Here is a 22,794-nt window from a genome sequence, read left to right as displayed (position 1 = left end):
TCATCATTCACAACACAACTGCAGGAGGCGACAGTGGTTGGGTGTCAAAGGCGAGCACAATGGGCCCTGCGAGACCAAATGTCCTTCAGTCAGGAGCCTGGATATGGCTCGGACAGACACAGGGGTCTGTAACAATGGCAGACAACAAAGCAGTTGGGAGCTGCTCAAGTTTGTCGGACGCTCCTCTCTACTGGTGACCTGTCGGAGGTCCTGAGCCCGCTCACTTTGTGTGCCCTTACACATCCACTGGTACCAACACCTAACAGTCTGGTCAGACGCTCCTCTCTACTGGTGGTCTGTCGGGGCACCCTGAGCCCGGTCACCTTGTCTGCCCTCACACATCCACTGGTCCCAACACCTCCTAACAGTCTGGTCAGAACGGCCCAGGTGGAGGACAATTCATCAATACGACCATCCAGCTTCTCACATCCCAATAATTCGCCCCCTCTCAGACTGTTAACTGGGAGAAATCTCTTAAAATGCGTCAAAAAGACATGTTCTCACACTGTGCTCCTGGGACCTGTAGTTCTGTAGGTTTCCAGAAGCAAACTGCTGCAGGTGTGGTTCATTTGCCTGGTTGATGCTGTGGATTTTGCCAGCCAGCCAATCACCATGCGCCTGTATATATAAAAATGAGCCCCTCTTGCTAGATCCATTCCTCATCATTCCCTCTTGGAACTCTGGTGTTTGGAGTCATGCATTCGGTCTTGTTGTTGGAGTCGTTTTCCCACACAATCCCTCAGTATGGTCTGGAAATCCGATTCCCTTGTTTGCATGGTCTGCGGGCCCCTTCTCCCTTATCCCTGTCAGGTGTGCTTCCAGACATCGGATGTCCTTTATCCGGTCAGATGGGTGATGTCTGACGCTCTGCCCCTTACGTGTGTGGAAATGTAAACTATGTGCTGTTTTAGCTGTATATATGCATGCATGAGGTTCTGGGTGGTATTCCCCTGTGTCTGTAGGTGTGCAGACACCTGGTGTGAGCAATGACTTCTTCAGTGTCTGTTGGTGTGTATATTTTGTGTGAGCAATGTCTTGTTCAGTGTAGGTCTGTAGGTGTGCAGAAGTCTGGTGTGTATGATATCTTATGTTGGCATTTCCTTGCGTCTGTAGGTGTGCAGACGCCTGTTGTATGTTACGTCCCTGTCTAAGTCAAGACAGGTAGTCCGTAGTTTCCAGCAAGGAGCTATCCTTATTGGGACAATCGCCCCGCTTGTAAGCAAGGTTCTATTTCTTGTGGTTAGTTATCTTATTAGAGTAGGGACTGACACAATAATGAGGACCCTTCACATGGGCTTGTGTGCTTCAGAGAATCATAGAATGGTGATTCTCCAGAGTCATCGGGTCCAACCCCCTACTGAGTGCAGGATTCGCAAAATCATCCCAGACAGATATTTGTCCAGACTTTTTTTGAACACTTCCATTGAAGGAGAACTCACCACCTCCTGTGGTAACCTGTTCCACTCATTGATCACCCTCACTGTCTAATATCTAATCTGTGTCTCCTCCCTTTCAGTTTCATCCGATTGCTTCTAGTCTTTCCTTGTGCAAATGAGAATAGGGCTGATCCCTCTGCACTGTGACAGCCCTTCAGATATTTGTAGATGGCTATTAAGTCTCAGCCTTCGTTTTTGAAAGCTAAACATTCCCAGATCCTTTAACCATTCCTCATAAGACATGATTTGCAGACCGCTCACCATCTTGGCAACTCTTCTCTGAACTTGCTCCAGTTTGTCTTCGTCTTTTTTAAAGTGGGGTGCCCAGAACTGGACACAGTATTCCAGATGAGGTCTGACTAAGGAAGAGTAGAGTGGGATAATTACCTCACGCGATCTAGACTTTATGCTTCTCTTAATACATCCCAGAATTGTGTTTGCCTTTTTGGCTGATGCATCACATTGTTGACTCATGTTCAGTCTAGGATTTATTAGTATACCCAAGTCTTTTTCACATGTGCTACTGCTTAGCCCAATCCTCCTATTCTGTATGCGCTTTTTTCATTTTTCTTGCCCAGATGTAGGACTTTGCATTTCTTCTTGTTAAATACCATGCTGTTAGTCACCACCCACTGCTCAAGCTTTTCTAGATCTTTTTGAATACTCGCTCTCTCTTCCCTAGTGTTAGCTATCCCTCCTAGCTTTGTGTCGTCGGCAAATTTGATCAGTTTCCCATCAATTCCCTCCTCCAGATCATTTATAAAAATGTTGAACAACACTGGGCCTAAGACAAAGCCTTGTGGTACCCCACTGGATATATTCTTCCACTTGGATGCGCAACCATTTATGACCACTGAGTACGATCACTCAGCCAGTTGTGAATCCACCTAACAGTTGCCTTGTCAATCCCATATTTGGCCATTTTTTCAGGCCAGGTGCGTTAATATTGATTGGTTTTTTGATGATGGATCCCATCATTCTCCCTTTTGTCCAAACCGGGATGTTCCTTTTGGCATCTGCATGCCTGTGCTGCTTCTAGCCAGACTCTGTGTCTCTTGAGTTGCCCACAAGAAGGAGGCCAGTAGTAAAACAAAGGAGAGATTAACAACTAAGATTATGGTTCATCTGTGGGGTTTAGCCTGAAAATAGTGCTGCAGAATTAAACGTATTTACTCCCATCTCTGTGCGACTTCTGGAACACGCTGAAGCAGACGTGCTGAACTACTAATTTCTCGTATGTCATGTTTAGTGTCTAGGAATAGGTAAAATCATGTTATAAAATATGGCGGCCATAGTTTGCCTCTTGGAGTCCCTCCAAGAAAAAATTTACCAATATACTGAATTGTATTTCCATCTGGGAGTTTCGTGCATATGGTCAGCCTGCCTCTCCCTGATGTCGTGATTGATTGCGGCATGGTAAAACTACGGCACGAACCAAAGATCTTTGTCAGAATTCTGGAGGACTGCACTTGCATGCAGGAACTGCCCAGCCCCCACATATCCCCTTGCAAGCTATTTTTGATGCAATCTAAACAGTAAGAGTATGAGCCTCGTGTGGCGTTGAGTGTTAAGGCGGCAGAAATGCAGTCCTAAGCTCTCGCTCACGACCTGAAGGTTGCAGGTTCAATCCCCGTGTGGTTCAGGTAGCCGGCTCAAGGTTGACTCATCCTTCCGAGGACAGTAAAATGAGTCGGGGGTAAAAAGATGACTGGGGAATGCAATGGCAAACCACCCCACAAAAACAGTCTACCTAAAAAATGTCTTGAGGTGACATTACCCAAGGAGTCAGTCACGACTCGGTGCCTGTACCAGGGGACTTTACCTAAACAGTAAGAGTAAACATATTCTCTTTAAGACTTATGCTTTTATAACCATCTTGTAAATACTGTATGTTCCTTGCTTTTCTTGTAGATTATCCTTTTTTTAATCCTTTTTGCAAGCTCTGCTATTTTTTATAATAAAGTTTTAACCTCTATTAGTCAGTCCTTGTTGATCTACAAATACCCCATAGACCTCAATAAGTGTGGTAATTTTGATTGCTTGAGACTCATGAGGGTCGGTATCCAGTGACTAGAATCCAGTTGGCTGGCAAGCCCTGCAGTAAGGCTGCCTGTCCATGGGCGATTGTTCATTGCGTTACCCGCGGCGATAATCCGGCTGTGGGTAACTCAATGAACACTTTCCACAGGGTTCCTATGGAAAGCGCAGCTGTGGCGTCCTCGAGTGGAGAATCACAGCGATTCTCCGCTCATGGGATCTAAATCGTGGCATGCCGCGGTTCTCCGCGGTAAGCCTGTCTGTCACACTGCAGAGAACTGCCAACACCCCACCACGGCCGAATATCGCTGGTGATATTCCGCAACGGCCGTGGACAGGGGGCCAGTTGTTTGCAGTGTGCAATTCTGGGGCATGAAGGAACAGAGTGTAATGAGTGCAGGATTGAACGAGTGTAAGTCAGCCCTGCGTCACACACTGTGAGTGATGCTATTATACGAATGCTAGCGGCTGCTGCTAGTGTTCACATTTTCCTGGGCTGAACCTACAAGCGAAGGTGCAACCTGCCAATTAACGCTATTATCCAAGCATTAACGGTGTTCGTTTAATAGCTCACTAATAACTTAACCGCCAGCATTTATGACAAACATGTAGATATTGTAATATTTGGTGCTGCTGGACAAAATTTGCACTTCATTTCGACTGTATCACTCCTTATCTCCTTTAGATGACAACGTCTTACAGGCAGAGCCATGTCTTCAACATCTGATTAATATTTGTTTTCAAACCTTGCCATTTTTTTAAATCTAAAAACTAGGAGATGGGTTCAGTAACTGTTTTATTCGCAAACTGCAAATAATCAATATTTTATCATTGCATGGTAAAAAACCCAGAAATTCTGGACTTCTATAATTGTATTAAGTTGTATAAAGGTCAGAAACGCTATCTTTTCTCCTTAGGGAGAGCAACTATACTATAAACTAAGTGAGGAGACTCAAATGGCCATGCACGCTCCTCTGGGTAATATGCAAATAAGGGAGATGGAATAAATCCTAAACAGTGCCACCTAATGAAAGGTAGCATTCCTTCAAGCCAAAGTCAGACTTTTTATACAAGCCTTGTAACCATGACCGGGAATTAAATGCAAAGCCAGACTCCATGTACAGACAGCTGTTTCAGGGTTTTTGCCCTTCATCAGTGTACAGTAGGAGTCTGGCTTTGCTAGTGAAAGGCCTGGGACGGGGATCAGAAATGCTATCTTTTCTCCTTAGGGAGAGCAACTATACTATAAACTAAGTGAGGAGACTCATGGCCATGCACGCTCCTCTGGGTAATATGCAAATAAGGGAGATGGGTGGCACTGTGGAGAATTTATTCCATCTCCCTTATTTGCAAGTTGTATAAACTAATGGTCATTAGTGTTATTCCCGATAAATATCCCTAATTGCAATGGGTGAATGAATTCACTGGCATGAAAGGAATTAAATTAGGCCGCAGGGTACTCCTTAACCTCTTAAGGGCTGACCGCACACACATGACTTTCAGAACAACTTACCTTAAAGCTTTGAAGTGAAAAAGGTGCCTGTGAGTTAATAAGAGGTGTGCTTTTGCTGCATTCCAAAATGTCGCTATATCCCGGTTCTTTGATAAATATTTTTGGGTGCTCTGATTGTCTCATCTGTAATCATTTTCCTTCCTTTGTAGTTTTGCTTCCATAGTTCATACATACTGCAGCAGAGAAGCAGGATAGGGCGATCACTTGGAGCAGGGGCTGATCATTGTGGGAGTGGGAGGATAAACCAGGGCAACGTTCACTCGTTCACTGCCATTTTTAGGACAGATAATTTCCTTTATCCCTTCAGGTCTTGGCTGAGTCAGTAACTCTCCTATGAAAGAAACAGACAACTGATAAGCACATATATATATATATATATTCATTACCATGTTAATTAAACCCTGTTTTAATTAAGATATTATAAAGATAAACTGTTCAAAGCAGTGGCTGGCAGTTTCCATGTGGGAACATAAAGGCTATGGACACTTTTCTTGTGGAAGAAATTATATATATATATATATATATATATATATATATATATATATATAGTGCAACTTTTTTTTAAACTCACATGCAGCTTTTAACCTGCTAGTAGTTTCAGACTCGTAGTAATAGATGCTAGATGTGGTTTGTGTGTCCAGCATGCTGCTGTCTTCACTAGCTCCCATGTATCTGCACAGCTTCATTCCTGGACTGATCTCCTCCCTGGTGTGCTGAGGATTGGGAGATCCCCGTCCTGCTGCACCTTGGGTCCTTTTCTTTCCCTGTATACTCCTACAAAGCCAGTGCGATTCACCCCTTCCAGCTGCAGACTGGCTTGTGTGTGTGCCTTCTTTCCTATCTACAGCATGTGTGATTTGCCTTACCTGACACCTTCGATGCTTACTCCTCTCTCCCCACTCAGATCTGCCATGCACATCCTTATTCCCCTGTCTGCTGCTATCGCTAACACTGAAAACAGTACAACCCCAATTACAAAAAAAATCCAGATGCTGTAAAATACAAATAAATGTAATGAAGAAAAGAATGCAATAATTCTGAAATCACTTTACACTTCGGTGCGGTATACTGGTGGATGTACGTATGTCAAAAACTGTAAAACAGCCAACTACGCCATTTCCCTAAAATAAGACCTACCCCCAAAATAAGCCCCAGCATGGTTTTTCTGGATTTTTGGGGATTCAGAATGATTTTTGAGGATGCTTGAAATATAAGCCCTACTCCAAATTAAGCTCTAGTTACAGTTAATAAAAAAAGTCAATTAAAACAGTGTCCAGGCAGCTATACAGGTAAAACAGTGAAATTTCTTGAAGCAAAAATTAATATAGGACATGGTCCTATTTTTGCGGAAACAGGGTACGTGAAGGAGTTGGGCAATGTTCACACTGAGAATTTGCTGTGAATTTTCTCAAACGAAATAAAATAACTATAATATAGGACCAAAAAATTTCCAATCATAATATAAATGTCCAACAAAATGCGTTTCAGTGCATTGTCACACATGGCGGAATGCAGATGTTGTAGAATTTTCTGCAACTCCCAAACCTTTTGATTTTCAGTTGCAGATATTTCTGTGTTTTATATTTAATGATTCCCTTTAGGATGCGAGAAGTTTTTGACATCAGTGGGGAGCTCACACCTTCTAAAGCGCAATATCGAACCGAGTTTCACAGCCAGATATTGCACTTGCCCGTTTGAAATTAGCCTCAAAGAGACCCTGTCACCAACTTCTGCACGCTTCTTTGAGGGCAGCATAAGGTAGTGCCCGTCACACTGATTATAGTGATGTGTCTGCTGTGTGGATCTGGGCAGGAGTTTGGATAAGTAGCAGCACATAAATACAGGCCTAAAGTAGTCCTGGATATTCATGAGCTGCAGGCTAGCTATATCTTCCCTGTCCTCCAGTCACAGACTGACTACTATGCATAAAGGGAAAGCTACCAATCACTATGGAGTGGGTGTGGCCAGCCTGCAGCTCATGAATATGCAAGACTAGTTCTGCATCTGAGTGTTTTTAATAAAATGCAAGTTTCTCCTAAACTCCTGCACAGATCCACACAGCAGACATATCACTGTAATCAGTGTGACATGCACTACCTTATGGTGCGCTCAGGGAGAGGTGCAAAAAGATGGTGACAGATTTCTTATAAAGGGGTTCTCCCACATCTGTTTCAGACAGCTCCGTACATTGCACAGTGGCTGGGGCTAGTACTACAGGCCAAGCCCCATTCACTTCAATAGGATTCAGCTTGCAGTACCAACCTGGGCCACTGTGCAATGTATGGAGCTGTCTGAAAACAAAATTGGGAGAACCCCTTTAAGGGAGCATGTCTTATACAAACATGATCCAAATGGGTGATTCTGGAGAGTTTGTATGCTTTCCTGTGTGGGTCGGAGTAGGAGGAAGGAGTCTTAAAATGCCTTGTGAGTGGGGGATTATAAGAAATTAACTATGGAAAAAAGTGTTATGTTAGGTTTGTTTAGACAAAATCCCATATCTGCCCTGTGTTTTTCATTAGATTTGTTCTGGGTTATGGCCTATGCTTATATTTGCAGATATTTCTAATAGGTTACATCTAGGTGTAGTCCAGCATTGACATTATGGGAGACCTACAAGCCCTTGTATTTCTTGGAATGGTCTCAGAAAACATGCTCGGAGTTGCAGCGGTGTCTCGCTGGGAGGTCGGACGGGCAAGTACAGCTGCTTTTGTAATTTTATCACAATTGTAGCTTTACTTGAAAAATTGTCCAGCAAACTTGTACCACCTAAACCTCGTGCAGCACGGCTGACGGAAAAATAAAAAAAAGTTATAGCGCTGGAAACACAAAAATAAAAAAATAAAAAAAAGAGAGAAAGAGATAATAAAGCGTCTGGTGATAAAGTGGCTAAAGGAGACCTGTGACCTCTGACATTTCTGTTTTATACTTGTATCCCTGATTAAATAATCCTTGAGCCTCCCCCCCCCTCCCTCTCATAACTCTGCACTGTGCTTTACATCTACGAATCAACTGACAACTGGGCGTTACCATTGCCCTTCTCAAAGCAAGGAGCCCCAACACAGCCTGATACTGCCAGAGCTAGAGATGAGCGGGTCCACGTTATTCGAGTCGAGCCTTTTGTAATATTCGAGAGCTCTACTCGAGTAACGAACCCCATTGACTACAATGGGAGACTCGAGCATTTTTGTATGTGGGACGCCGGGTGCCGAGCTTTTTTCCCCTAGGGGTCGGTCTCTCTCGGCAGAGTATGTTCGCTCAACTCTAGCCAGAGCTGATTGGACAGCGTAGACCGTGAGCACACACCGCCAACACCCGCTTTTAAACTATTATAAACAATTCTTGTAGGAATAACAAAGAGGTTGTAGAATACCGAGTTCTAAGAAAAGATGTTCCAGAAGTGTCATTTTCTGAGGAATTCAAGTACCAACATAGTAACTGTACTGTATTTACTAAAACAGACACGTCCTTTTGAACATTTGTCTTATGTAAGAGAATCAGATAATACCCTCCAGAGACCTAATCCAAGACCATGTTAGGACAGCTTCAGATGGATGTTTATAGCCGTATAACTAGACTAACGGGAAACAACTATTGTGTTTCTTCTAGCGATTTGCTGAGCAATTTTAGAAGTTGGATATGAAATACTAAAAAGGAGTTAAATCATGTTGGCCTAAAGCACACGGCCGTGACAGGCTCCGCATGCCGAATACTGTAGCAGAGTCAGTCACGGCTTCCCCCCCCCCCCCCCCCCCCCAAAGACCCCATACTTACCTCCGGATCTGCTGCGCGAAGTCCCGCATGACGCGCCCGCGTGCATGAGTAATACAGCGCATTACACGCCGGCAGTGTCACATGACACAGCCGTCGGGGGCGTATTCACGCTATACTTCCGCTGTGCTACAGCGGAAGTATAGCATGACGGGCGGCTTCCATTGACTAGAACGGAAACTGTCCGCGCGTATGCCCGCGGCAAAAAGGACATGCCGCAGGTCATGTATTGCGATTAATACCCATAGAGAACAATAGGGTTGTACGCATGTAATATGAAGCAAAATAGAACATGCTGCGTTCTTTTTATGCGTGTATTATACGCAATAAAGGATCGCTAGTGTGAGTGGGGCAATGATAATCAATATACTTTCATTGACTCCATTCACCACATAATACGCAGTGACATATGTTTGTGTTAATGAGCCCTAAATGGACACTAACATTTTAAAACACCTTGTGCTTAAATAATAGCCAATGTCATAACCTGCGAAAGTGCAAATAACTTGATTTGCCTTTCGGAAGTTTTTGTACTGAAAAATCCTTCAAAACTGCTGGGCGATAAGTGTCATTGTTCCTTCTAATTTGCTGCCCACTGCGTGCTGTTAAATTAGGTCATATTTGAGATAACACACATAACAAAATAGATAACAGAAGGTGGAGTAGGGTGATGACTCATGCAGCCCACAGGAGTCTATGGAGAGCAGAAGGGAGGGGGAGGGAGCTGTTGCTGGGACACACACACACAGACATGTTGTTGCTAATGGGGAGTTATTTACTTTCGTAATGCTACTGGAATCACATCTACACTATTGCACTAGCGATTGTTCATCTGCAAAGCAGCGATTCTCGGCCAGTGTAAAACAAAATTAATTGAGTGCCAATCAACATGGTTGTCAACTGACACTCAATACATCAGGCTGAGAATTCGGCCCGTGCAAAAGTATCCTTACCAAGATCAGAATCTGGAACTATCTCTGGGTGCAGTGGATAAAATACAGCATAACAGCTAGACACCTCCCACCAGCTCAGGGACAACTGAAAATCAGAGATAGAGCCTGCATAAGGAAAAACTGGTGAAAAAGGCAGGATACAAGTCCTATAATGGGCAGAAAAAGTGTAAAGACTCATGTACACAAACGGCAGCTTATTCTGAAAAGTCAAGTACAACTTAAATCCCAAACAGGCTTGGTCATTAAGGGGTTAAATAGCTGATAGGTTTAAAGTCATACAAATGCACATTTGACATGTCCAACTAATGTATCTATACAAGATGTATCACTGTGCATTACAACTGGAGTATTCCTTGGATATTTACTTATCTATGTGAACTTCATTATCTCTCAGAATAGCAGCATGCACCGCGCACACTTTAAAAAAAATTTCTGCTTTTCCGCGGTTTGGACACAGTGACAGCTGCAGGTGTGCAGCGGGACAGGACGGCTTCCATAGGCTTAAATGGAAGCCGCAGGAGCTGTCCGTGTGGGAAACCTGCAGAAAATGGAGTATGCTGCGGGTGGTTTCCCACACGTGCGATCTGCGCGACAAGGAAAAATTACATCTGCAGGTATTTAATTACCTGTGAGTGTCCAATGATTCCCTATGGGTGTGGATCACACGTGCGGGACACCCGTGCGGATTCACTAATTCGATTTTGCCCGTGAACATTGGGCCTTAAGAACCTGATAGGAAAATACTCAGTAATTTTTTGAGAAACAGCCTGAAATGAGGAGACTAGCTATAAAGAAAAGCCAGAAAAGAGTTTTAACATGCCACAAACAGTATTTTATAATTGTAAATGGTTTTGCCTTCTGAGCTGAATCTTCTCATTAAGAATACTGAAAAATTGTACATAAAACACAATAAATAATACAGAAAACAACTACAGCTGCGAGAAATAGTAAATGGAAGCCTTTGGAATGACCTGGATTTCTTCAGTTCTTATTAATAAAATGCCCGATTCAGGTCACCATTATAGACAGTCTAAGCTAATAGCACAAACAGTTGCACCATTCATGTCTTATTGACCACATTGAGTAAAAATCCACAGTGCAGGGAGAGAATAAAAATGAATTCTTGAATTAATAACCTGTACCAGAATCAGCAATCACCTCCACAAAATGTTTCTTGTAGCTGCAAAGAAAAAAAAAAAAAGCACAGCAAATTTTCCTTTCTACAAATGTATTTCAGTGAATCAATATTTCAGAGATGCCTTTTACACACAGCCCTCTTCAGCCACTCGATAGCTTTAGGATCATGACTGACTTGGCCATTCCAAAGCACTAATCTACTATCTCAACAATTCATTGTTTGATTTACTTGTGTGCTTTGGGTATTATCTTGTTGTATCCCTAAACTTCTCGTGAGGTCAGAATTTCCGCCCGTGCCCGCCTGCGTAGGAATGCATGCATGCACGAAATCCTATACAAACAGCCATGATTTGTCTGCGTGAAAACACGTGCGGAAAACAAATTGCGGCATGTTCTATTTCTGTGCGGGTCTCTGCGAGACCCGCACAGAAATGTCAGTAGAGACCAGCCGGCTACGCTCTGCGCATGCGCCAGCTGGGCGGGCAGCTGGCAAATCTCAGAGAAGAGGAGACACCGGGAGCAGGTGAGCCACAGGCCTCTGCAGGGGCACGGGTCCGCATCGGGATCCAACCCGGCCGCCTGCAGGCGACCTTCCTCACATTCTTCTTGTCCTGAGGCAACAAAGCAACCCCAAATGATTATACAATCTCCACCAAATGTCAGTTGGGGTGACGTTTTGGTGTTGGTGGGTAGTGTTCCCTTTGCATCAAACATAGCATTGTGCATTTGTGCTAATAAATAGAGATGAGCGAGCGTACTCGGAAAAGCACTACTCGCTCGAGTAATTTGCTTTATCCGAGTATCGCTGTGCTCGTCCCTGCAGATTCGGGTGCCGGCACGGAGTGGGGAGCTGCAGGGGAGAGCGGGGAGGAACGGAGGTAAGATCTTTCTCTCCTTCTCTCCCGCCCGCTCTCCCCTGCTCCCCGCTGCGACTCACCTGTCAGCCGCAGCGGCACCCGAATCTTCAGACCCGAGCACAGCGATACTCGGATAAAGCAAATTACTCGAGCAAGTAGTGCTTTTCCGAGTACGCTTGCTCATCTCTACTAATAAATTCAACATCTATCTCATCTGTCCAGGGAACATTTTTCTTACAAAAGCAATATGAAATATTCAAGTGGTCTAATTTTTTTGTTCTAGACCACAGGTGTCAAACATATGGCCCGCGGGCCGAATCCGGCCTGCCACCTCATTTTCTGTGGCCCACCGGTTGTGCAGTAAGTTCCCTCACACTCCATGCTGTTGCCAGTATCAGATCGTCTATCGGCTTGTTCTGTCTAGCAGAGCAGATAAAAACAGATGAGTGCCGATAGCACACTGACAACGATAGCACACTGACAACGGCCGCGGAGGAGGGAAGAAACCTGCAGAAGACATAATCTCTAGTGTGAGGAGAGCAGGACTGAGGAGGAGGAGCTGCAGGATGAAAGCCTGCTCAGGAGCCCAAGTATACAGGAGGGCCCTAAAAAGGACCGAGAGCAGCCGGTATACCTACCAGTGGGACCATATTGGATGCAGATGAGTATAAAAATGTGTATAAAAATGCAGAAGTGTCCTTGTGTGCGCGTCTGTGCCTGTATGTGCAGAATAGTTTGCGTCTGTGCCTGTATGTGCAGAATAGTGCGCGTCTGTGCCTGTATGTGCAGAATAGTGCGCGTCTGTGCCTGTATGTGCAGAATAGTGCGCGTCTGTGCCTGTATGTGCAGAATAGTGCGCGTCTGTGCAGAATAGTGCGCGTCTGTGCAGAATAGTGCGCGTCTGTGCAGAATAGTGCGCGTCTGTGCCTGTATGTGCAGAATAGTGCGCGTCTGTGCCTGTATGTGCAGAATAGTGCGCGTCTGTGCCTGTATGTGCAGAATAGTGCGCGTCTGTGCCTGTATGTGCAGAATAGTGCGCGTCTGTGCCTGTATGTGCAGAATAGTGCGCGTCTGTGCCTGTATGTGCAGAATAGTGCGCGTCTGTGCCTGTATGTGCAGAATAGTGCGCGTCTGTGCCTGTATGTGCAGAATAGTGCGCGTCTGTGCCTGTATGTGCAGAATAGTGCGCGTCTGTGCCTGTATGTGCAGAATAGTGCGCGTCTGTGCCTGTATGTGCAGAATAGTGCGCGTCTGTGCCTGTATGTGCAGAATAGTGCGCGTCTGTGCCTGTATGTGCAGAATAGTGCGCGTCTGTGCCTGTATGTGCAGAATAGTGCGCGTCTGTGCCTGTATGTGCAGAATAGTGCGCGTCTGTGCCTGTATGTGCAGAATAGTGCGCGTCTGTGCCTCTGTGCCTATATGCGCAGAATAGTGTGCGTCTGTGCCTATATGCGCAGAATAGTGTGCGTCTGTGCCTATATGCGTATAATAGTGTGCGTCTGTGCCTATATGCGTATAATAGTGTGCGTCTGTGCCTATATGCGTATAATAGTGTGCGTCTGTGCATATATGCGTATAATAGTGTGCGTCTGTGCATATATGCGTATAATAGTGTGCGTCTGTGCATATATGCGTATAATAGTGTGCGTCTGTGCATATATGCGTATAATAGTGTGCGTCTGTGCATATATGCGTATAATAGTGTGCGTCTGTGCATATATGCGTATAATAGTGTGCGTCTGTGCATATATGCGTATAATAGTGTGCGTCTGTGCATATATGCGTATAATAGTGTGCGTCTGTGCGTATATATGTGTAGAATAGTGTGCGTCTGTGCATATATACGTAGAATAGTGTGCGCCTGTGTGTATATATATATATATGTATAATAATAGTGTGCGCCTGTGTGTATATATGTAGAATGGTGTGCACCACTGGCCACTATGGGGACCTTATTACCAATTGGGCCACTATGGGGTTCACTTACTATACTGTCTTACAATTAGAATCGGCCCTTTGAAGGCAGCCATAAGGCTGATATGGCCCTCGGTGAAAATAAGTTTGACACCCCTGTTCTAGACTGCAGTAATTTTATTCATGTCATCTTTACAAGGACACCATTCCTGTTCAGTGGTTTCCTAATAGTGGACTCAATGGAAAGACTTGATAGTTTATAGTCTTTTGCTTTGCTGTAATGCCTTTTTCAGCATTGCCTGTTGTGCACTTGGAGTAATCTTAAAGGAGATGTCCCGCGCCGAAACGGGTTTTTTTTTTTTAAACCCCCCCCCCGTTCGGCGCGAGACAACCCCGATGCAGGGGTTAAAAAAACCACCCGCACAGCGCTTACCTGAATCCCGGCGGTCCGGCGTCTTCATACTCACCTGCTGAAGATGGCCGCCGGGATCCTCTGTCTTCATGGACCGCAGGGCTTCTGTGCGGTCCATTGCCGATTCCAGCCTCCTGATTGGCTGGAATCGGCACGTGACGGGGCGGAGCTACACGGAGCCCCATTGAGAAAAGAAGAAGACCCGGACTGCGCAAGCGCGGCTAATTTGGCCATCGGAGGGCGAAAATTAGTCGGCACCATGGAGACGAGGACGCTAGCAACGGAGCAGGTAAGTATAAAACTTTTTATAACTTCTGTATGGCTCATAATTAATGCACAATGTACATTACAAAGTGCATTATTATGGCCATGCAGAAGTGTATAGACCCACTTGCTGCCTCGGGACAACCCCTTTAACAGGACACCCAATACTAGGGAGAGCAGTGATTGTCCTGAATTTTCAACATTTATAGATAATGTGTCTAATCGCAGGGGGATATACACTTGGATAGTTAGCAATACTTTTGTAGCCTTTTCCAGTTTCTTATGTCTCTAGAACAATTTTCAAAAGAGCTTTTGAAAATTGTTCGGATCAAGGCATAGTTCACACTAACCAGTATTTCTTGAGAAGAACAGAATTGTCAGTAACCAGGCTTTGTGAGCCTTTATTTAATGAGCAAAGTAGCTGTGAAACCCACACATCCAATCTCATCCTCTTAAATGAAACACCTTTGGCCAATTATCTCTTGGAGAAGCCATTAACACAGAGGTTCACTTACTTTTTCTCTCTGTGCTGAGGATTTTTACTCCATGTGCATACATCTATTCATGTGTTATTGGTTTAGATTGTGCTCGTCTACAATTGTGACCCAGATAACGATTAGATCGCATTTTATTAGTAATAATTGCAGACATCCAGGTAATTTCAAAGGGTTCACTTACCTTCTCTGTAAGTAAACTGCCCTAGTGCCATTCTGTGATCTTCAGTCCAGTCTCTCTATGCTCAGGACAGTCTACCAATCTCCTAACTCACAGATTATCTCAATGAGCTGGATATATTTCAGTCTCTAAGCTGCTAATTCTAATATGGGATCAGGGCATTACAAAAGGAAAGTTAGCATCCAAGGAAAGAGCTTTGTTGGCTTCCCAGGAATTAACTCTTGGGCTGCGTCCAGTCAACAATAGACAGGTGGCCAGAAAGCCAGTTTTGTGCCAGCAGATAAAGGGAAGCTGGACATCGGTAGCCATGCATATCAGAAACTGAAACACTGTCTTTGATTGATGTCAGACAATTGCGGTAATATAGGAGTTCAATGTATTCTTTTTCTGTCTCGTCTTATTCCATAGTATCATGTATAATTAATTATAATACCACTTTGCATATATTTTATTAAGTAGCATATCTAAATTATAGTGAGTGAATATTGACCCATTTATCTACCACATTAAGCCTCTATAATTCTGTAGTGAAATTATACATTATGGACAACAGGGCATCGAGGACAAATTTATGGATTGGCCACCAATGTTACTGGAATATTGGGCATGGTGCATCAAAGTTAGCAGTCCAAATGAGAAATATGTAATTTACTATGAGTGTATAGCAGTGATTCCCAACCTTCTCACTATTGGAGAAAACCCCCATACCAAATGAATACGTCCACCCCAGCAACCCCTGCTACTATGCCTCGCTCCTAGAAGTTAGGTGTACTGTAATATCATCTATAAATCTGCATTCTTTCTATATTTGTTGACTGCCTCGTCTGCCACACCCCAAGCATCTGGGAGCAGTATGAAATCAGCGAGCCATCGTTTAAATTAAAGGGTTGTAAGAATTTTGGACAACACCTTCCTCATGCATTAATATATCCCCTCTTCTGGCTCCTGCTGTTTCCTACAACTGAGCTCCGGTCCCCTGCTCCGGTCTCTGTTGACAGCTGCAGCCCAGCCCAGTTTATCACAGGGGCTGCAGCCAATAACAGAGCTCAGCGATCGATTATAGGCTGCAGCCCATGTGATGCCCTTTAAATCAGGCAGGACTGCAGCTATAAACAGAGACTGGAACACGGGGCTGAGCGCTGTCGCGGGACACAGTGGGGGAAGTAAGTATAGCACTATTTGTTATTTTAATGCATGGGGAAGAGGTTGTCTTAAGCCCCATTTACACGCAAAGATGACCGCTCAAAATTCGTTCAAGAGATAGGATGATTGACAGTTTGAGTGATCATTTTGCATAAGCTGCAAATAAGCACTAATGCCCATTAGTAACTTATTAGCTTCATTTGCATGTAAAGGAGTCTCCCTGTGCTGTATGCAGAGAACAGCAGGTGGTCTGTTATGTGCATAGAGCCCCTTTGTTCTCCTGCTTGTCTGCAGCTGAATACAATGTTATCAGAGCTCCCCATTGGAGAAATCACAGCTTGTGGTCCCTGCTATCAGCTCTCAGGTGAATGATTACTTTTAACCCTTTGCAATCCAACTTTGGATTCAGGGTTTCCTAGGAGGGGGGGGGGGGGTTCTCTTTCTGCCATTATACAATGGTGCCATCTGCTGGCTAGAGCCACTACTACGATATGGAACATGCTGGAGAGGCCCTCGACAACAGAGCAACCAGTAATCTACAGTAAGAATACCCTGCCGGACATCTTCTGACATCAGAGCTGTACAGCCTTCAATCAGAATGTTTTCAGACGTCAGACAGTGGATTGGAAAGGGTTAAACTCGCCTACAAATCATAATTTGGCCGAAAAGCAAACAATGGTAGCATTTACACACAACGATTATTGCTCAAAAGACATCATTTGAGCGAATTTTGAATGATAATCATTGCATGTAAATGGGGCTTTAGAGCTCTTACAGCCCCTTTAAGCTTTAACATTTGCCTAACTTTTCAGGTGACCTTTTAAAGGTGAAAATGTGTATATGAGGGATAACACTATTTGTGGCCTTTATGACTTGTATATCTAATTTTTCACCAATTTTACCCCTCTGCAGGCGGTGTCTCTAATTGTAAGTTTTCTCTGAGCTGGTGGGTGGATACCAGTTGCCATGATGTCTCCTATACAGTGCAGACACCAAGAAGAGGAGACCTGCTCCCCTATCACTGACATACACCAAAGCATCTGTGAGCAATATAAAATTAGTATGCCATCTCTTGAATTAGGCTTTAATGAAAACTTATACCCAGTAATTAGCAGTGCTATGATTAATACAACACTGTCCTGAGTGGCAATAGGAGTAAACAACTTTCTCTGGTTTCTCACAATGTGTCCCCATAATCTCCTAATGGACAATAGAAGACTTTTGTGCACTCTTGTAAATTGATTCTCCATTTGTGTAATAGAGTACTGTACAATGGAGGACAACCCACCAAGCTCTTGTAAACACAATGAAGAATAAATCCTTTATGAATGTGCATGGATCCTAACATGACATGCATATCAGGGCTTTATGACTAGTCAGCCTCCGGGCTAGGATTCCTATTAGTAAGATGGACAATTCATTATACGGTACAATCTTATAGAAACTCAGATGAAAGTGTGCAAAGCCTGGCAGAAATCCCATACAAGGTAAGAGCAGAGAGCAGGAATGCTTTAAGAAATAGAAACCCTTAATGGCCTGCTTTTATCTTGAAGATGATTGTGGAGGAAACATAAGTTAATGGGCAGAGTTTGTTAGAATGTAATAACATGACAGAGACACAACAATGGGGAATATATATTATATACACACACATATAGATATATTTGTCATATAAAATATTATATCCATATATTCCCGTTTCATCATTTGCATTACTGCAAAACAATAATAATTAAGGCTGGGTGATTAATCCAATTAATTTGACTAATTCGCCCATTAAGTAGTTCTTGATTCAATTTTTTTCAAAAATCGTTAAATTTGATTTTAATTATTAAAATGCTGGTTGCAGCGCCGCACTTCTTGAAGCTGAACTGTGGAGAGCACAGCGCTATCAACAATATTGACTCCGCCCCCAGTAGCGTTAGGAGCCTGCCTCTGCGGTGTCACTTCTTTATACATCCTCCCTGGTTGGTTCCTCGGAGGGGGTATCACGGCAGGTCACAGCCTGAGTTTAAAGGAGCGGATTAGCTTGGGTAACTGGGTACATGTGCCGTAGTGCCAGGCAGCTGTTACATTTAATTGTAAGAAACCAATTGATGTGACAGCTGGCTGGTACATTGACCCAGCAATACAAGAAGGGTTCAGAAGTGTGATGCCAACGAGGTGCAATAAGCATGTTGTAGGGACTCTATCGCCTCTTTTTAGTGCTATGAACTAAGCTTATGGGCTAAACGTAGTTGACCTGTTGGGTCCAGGGATGCAAGTGTTATACTTACCTCCACTGTCGTTCCCTTAGTGTGAGCGCTGGAAGCTGCTGCTCAATGCATTAGGTGTTCTCATTTTATAATGAGCCTTTGTAAATGTAGCTTATTATTTACATTGCACAGTGAGCACTGCAGCAAAATGAAAAACGCAAAATGAAAAATTTTAAAAAGTGCCAGAATTGCTATTTTCCATTCATCGTTCTCCAAAAAAAAAAAAAAAATGATCAAAAAGTTGCATGCACCCCGAAATGGTACCAATGGAAACTACAACTTATCCCAGACAAAACACGACCTCCCATAGCTCTGCTGGAATGTGGCACTGCGAACGCATTTATTTATTTTTAGGTGTTTGCTGTGAAAAAGTACTAACACAAAAAAGATTATAAATTTGGTATTGCCGCAATTGTATTGATCAACAGAATACAAGTAGCCTGCCATTAATACCGTATAGTGAACCCCGTAGAGCCGGTTCACATGCGCGCTGATTTAGAAGGCTATTTAGCCTAATGAGGTCCAGATGTGTTCTATCTTTCACGGAATTGCACAGCATATTGCGCATAGACACATCTCTCATAGACTTCTATGGTACATCTGAAATGTGCGCAAAAAAAACCCATTAATGAATACGAACCCAATGACACCAACAGGTTCTTTTCTCTGCGTATTACGCACGCAACACAAATACGCCCGTGTGAAGCCGCTCTTCCTAGAGCAGAGAATGACTGCACAAGACTGTTTGCAGCATATATCCATCCCCATTAGAGTTATTTATTAAACCAAATCTATAGATTGAGCTCAGGCGTTTCCAACAATACCAGACACAAAAAACTTTTAGCTTGTGCTTTGACAAGTTATTACTCACAGGAGACACTTCTATCGGTCTTTTTGGAAACGACCAGCGATACGAGAATATATAAATCAGCATGAATACTCCGTAAGACATCTTCATGTGCTCCTTAGAGGATGGTCCCGTTCTTACACAGATCTTTGATCCCATCCTGAATGTTCCAGTTACAGTCACACAGGTTCATGAAAATGGCTTAAAAAGCAATAAACAGGATATACCGTTCAGTGTTCTAATCCCAAGAAAGCCTCACTGGTATGTAGAAGGCTGACCGGAACGCTTCTATCCTTGAACATGTAGCTTACTGCACCACAGCCTATATCCTTCAGAAAAAAAGGCCCTTCGTTACAAATGTTATAACCTCTTGTACTTCAGAAAAATAGATGAAGGAAAAGTAAAAACCATAAGAAAAGAAAAATAAACAGTAAAGTGTCATTTTCATGACTGGAATCCTAAACTAATCAGTAATGGAGTCATATTTCAATATAAAATCTATGTGATCTTTGACAAAAATTATTTTTTAGAGGGTTGTCCCACTCCTAGCTATTGAGCGATCCTCAGAATAGGCCATCAATAGCAGATCGGCAGAAGTCCACCGCCCAGAAAATGAATGGTCTGCAATACCAGCCTGGGCCACTGCACAATGTATGGAGCTGTCTGGAGCTGCTTGCTGCCAGGCGCAAACACAAAGATAGCACCCCAGAGGAAACAACTGATGAGTGGGGGTCCCATGCAGTGGGCCTCCACTGATTACCTATCCTTAGGGAAGGTCATCACTAAGGGCTCCTGTCCACGAACGATCTTACATTGCGTTATTCGTGGCGATAATCCGGCTGCGAATAATGCAGCGCACGCTTTCCATAGTGTTGCTATGGAAAGCGCCTTCCCCTGTCCACTAGCGGAAAATCATAGCGATTCTCCGCTCGCGGGACTCAAATCGTGGCATGCTGCGATTTGCTGCAATTCTCCACGGTGAGCCTATTTGTCAGATAGGCTCACCGGAGAGAACTGTCAGTTCTCTCCCCTACTCCCCGGCGGGGACAGGGGGCCTAACGGGAATATTTTGTCTCGCTTGTGGACAGGGGGCCTAAGGCCGCCTGCAGACGGCCGGGTCGGATCCCGCTGAGAGAATTCTCGCAGCGGGACCCGACCCGAGCCCCTGCAGGAACCAGCGCGGCACTCACCTCTTCCGCGGCTCCGGGTCTTTGATGTGCCGGCTGCCGAACAGCCGGCGCATGCGCAAAGCGGAGCCAGCGGCCGGGGAGTGACATTTTTGTGCGGGTTTGCAGGGCCTAGCACAGAAATAGAGCATGCCGTGATTTGTTTTCCACATGTGATTTCACGAGGACAAATCGCGTCCGTCTGCCTAGGATTGCGTTTTCTAACGCAATCCAATGGCAGCTTCCACGGGCGGAAATTCTGTGTGAAATCCCGCCGCTGAATTTCCGCCCGTGTGCAGGGGGCCTAACAGGACAACTCTAATAATGTTTGCTTTGTTTACATGATTTTATTTGGAGCTCCAAGGCTACAATCTAGCATGATTAGAATCCCTTGTGCCACAACTTCAAAATCTCCCTTCAGGAGTGGGGGGGAATCTACAAGCCACTTTGCAAGCTTGGCAATAAGTTTTTGCTGGGACACTTCCATTTGGTGCAGAATACATGTTGTGTAACTCCTGCCCATTGACATCCTACGTTTTTGTATGCAGTCCAGAGAAACACCATTATATAGTGCTTGCAGAGCCACGCTCCATAGGCTCCTTCAATACATCAGTGACATCCCATATCCCGCCACTAGGTTGCAGTATTTCCACATCCGTACTTGCAATCAGCCCTTTGCAGGCAACCATAATGCTGATGTGGCCCACGGTGAGAACGTTTGACACCCCTGTTCTAGGAGATCCATATGCTAGATTCGGTAGGGCTTCTTTGCGGTCTTTTCCTAGGGTTGGGGAAGATTACACCTTATTAGGTTGCTTTTTCAATATTCTGCCTCCTCCGATTCTTTTGCTGACCCCCATACTACAACCTCGCCTCTGATAACACGCAGGTCTGTTCATGCAATGTGCTGCAGGAGTTACAATCAATTCTTTTATTCCCAGCTACCTGGAATCCGAGCGTCCAGGAAGCTTCATGTTCCATCTAGCAGAGTGCATTATTTCCTGTGACAGAAGAGAAATGATTTCCCCTCATTGTGATTTTGTTCTTTTTATGGATCATTTGTCCTTTCAAGCTTTTCCAAGACACTCATTTTTATGGATTATCCAGCACTCCCACTAAGTGCACAGACCACGAGCGGCGAGGCTCAGCCCATTGCGTTCGGCAAATAAACACCAGTTTGGCCTGACAAAAGAGATTTCTACATTAAGACACTGTATAAAGAACACGTGTCAAAACGCAAGGATTCCGGCTCGCCGGCCATGCAGCAACCTAACGTGTATTCCATTGGCGATGGCGGTGCAGAGTCTATGACCCCACCCCTTCGATGCTGCCCAACCAGAGGCCAATAGGTGGGTCGCTATTACTACTGGGACCAATATAGGGGACACCATTACTACTGGGGCCACTATGGGGGTCATTCACTACTGAGGCTACTATTACTACTGGGGTAACCAATATAGGAGATACTAACTACTGGGGCGTACTGGCGCATTAGGTCTCCACCGGAAACTTGGGGTGGAGACATGGGTGAGCTGGGTTGAGATGCAGGTGAAGCCCACAGCTGCTGATTGTCTGTCCCAGCTACCCTGCCATGTCTGAGTCTCCGCTTCCATCTCCTGTAAATGTGTCACTGCCATCTACCCTCATGAACCCGCTGCTCTGCCATCTCCGGGTCTCAGCTCCAATCTCCCCTCCGGACCCCACTGCTGTCACAGTCCCACTGCAATATCCCCTCCCGACCCCGCTGCTGTTATTGTCCTGCTGGCAATTTCCCTTCAGATAGGGGAGTGCGCGGACAACAGAGAATCGGCTAAGACCGGTGGGGAGTACAGTGAGAGGCAAGGCAGGAGCACACAAGGGATGCTGGGCCACTATGGGGGACCCTATTACTCCTGGGGCCACTATGGGGCCCTTTTACTCCTGGGGCCACTATGGGGGGCCCTTTTACTCCTGGGGCCACTATGGGGGGCCCTTTTACTCCTGGGGCCACTATGGGGGGCCCTTTTACTCCTGGGGCCACTATGGGGGGCCCTTTTACTCCTGGGGCCACTATGGGGGGCCCTTTTACTCCTGGGGCCACTATGGGGGGCCCTTTTACTCCTGGGGCCACTATGGGGGACCCTTTTACTCCTGGGGCCACTATGGGGGACCCTATTACTACTGGGGCCACTATGGCAGATACCACTCCTTATGGGGACACTATTACTATAGTAGGGTGATCGCTGGGTATACTTTTCTTGCAATATCTCTTGGGGGACCCTCCTTAATGTTGCCAATTGGTAAGAAAATGAGGTTCCCAAAGTTTCAGATCAGTTGGATAACATTAACCCGTGCCTTGTTTAAAAAAAAAAAAAAAAAAAATCACAGTTCTTCTATAAAAGGAAAACTATTTGTCCTAGAAACCTGATCGTGATCTC

The 22,794-nt window shown here is 44.7% G+C and overlaps 1 protein-coding gene across 1 annotated transcript in view; it reads right to left on the bottom strand.

Moving 5' to 3' along the window:
• The window catches only part of MFHAS1 (multifunctional ROCO family signaling regulator 1), an 81,000-nt gene that overhangs the window by 7,875 nt on the left and 50,331 nt on the right, over nt 1-22,794 (bottom strand). The window contains exon 2 of the mRNA XM_066574521.1: nt 4,987-5,317. Coding sequence (XP_066430618.1) covers nt 5,187-5,317 — 131 coding nt within the window. The 3' untranslated portion in view covers nt 4,987-5,186. The remainder of the gene's footprint in view (nt 1-4,986; nt 5,318-22,794) is intronic.

This window comes from Eleutherodactylus coqui, chromosome 7, assembly GCF_035609145.1.
Source record: "Eleutherodactylus coqui strain aEleCoq1 chromosome 7, aEleCoq1.hap1, whole genome shotgun sequence".
NCBI classification, from domain to species: domain Eukaryota; kingdom Metazoa; phylum Chordata; class Amphibia; order Anura; family Eleutherodactylidae; genus Eleutherodactylus; species Eleutherodactylus coqui.
The sequence above is the reverse complement of the archived record's forward strand: the minus strand, read 5'-3'. Positions and strand labels throughout refer to the sequence as shown.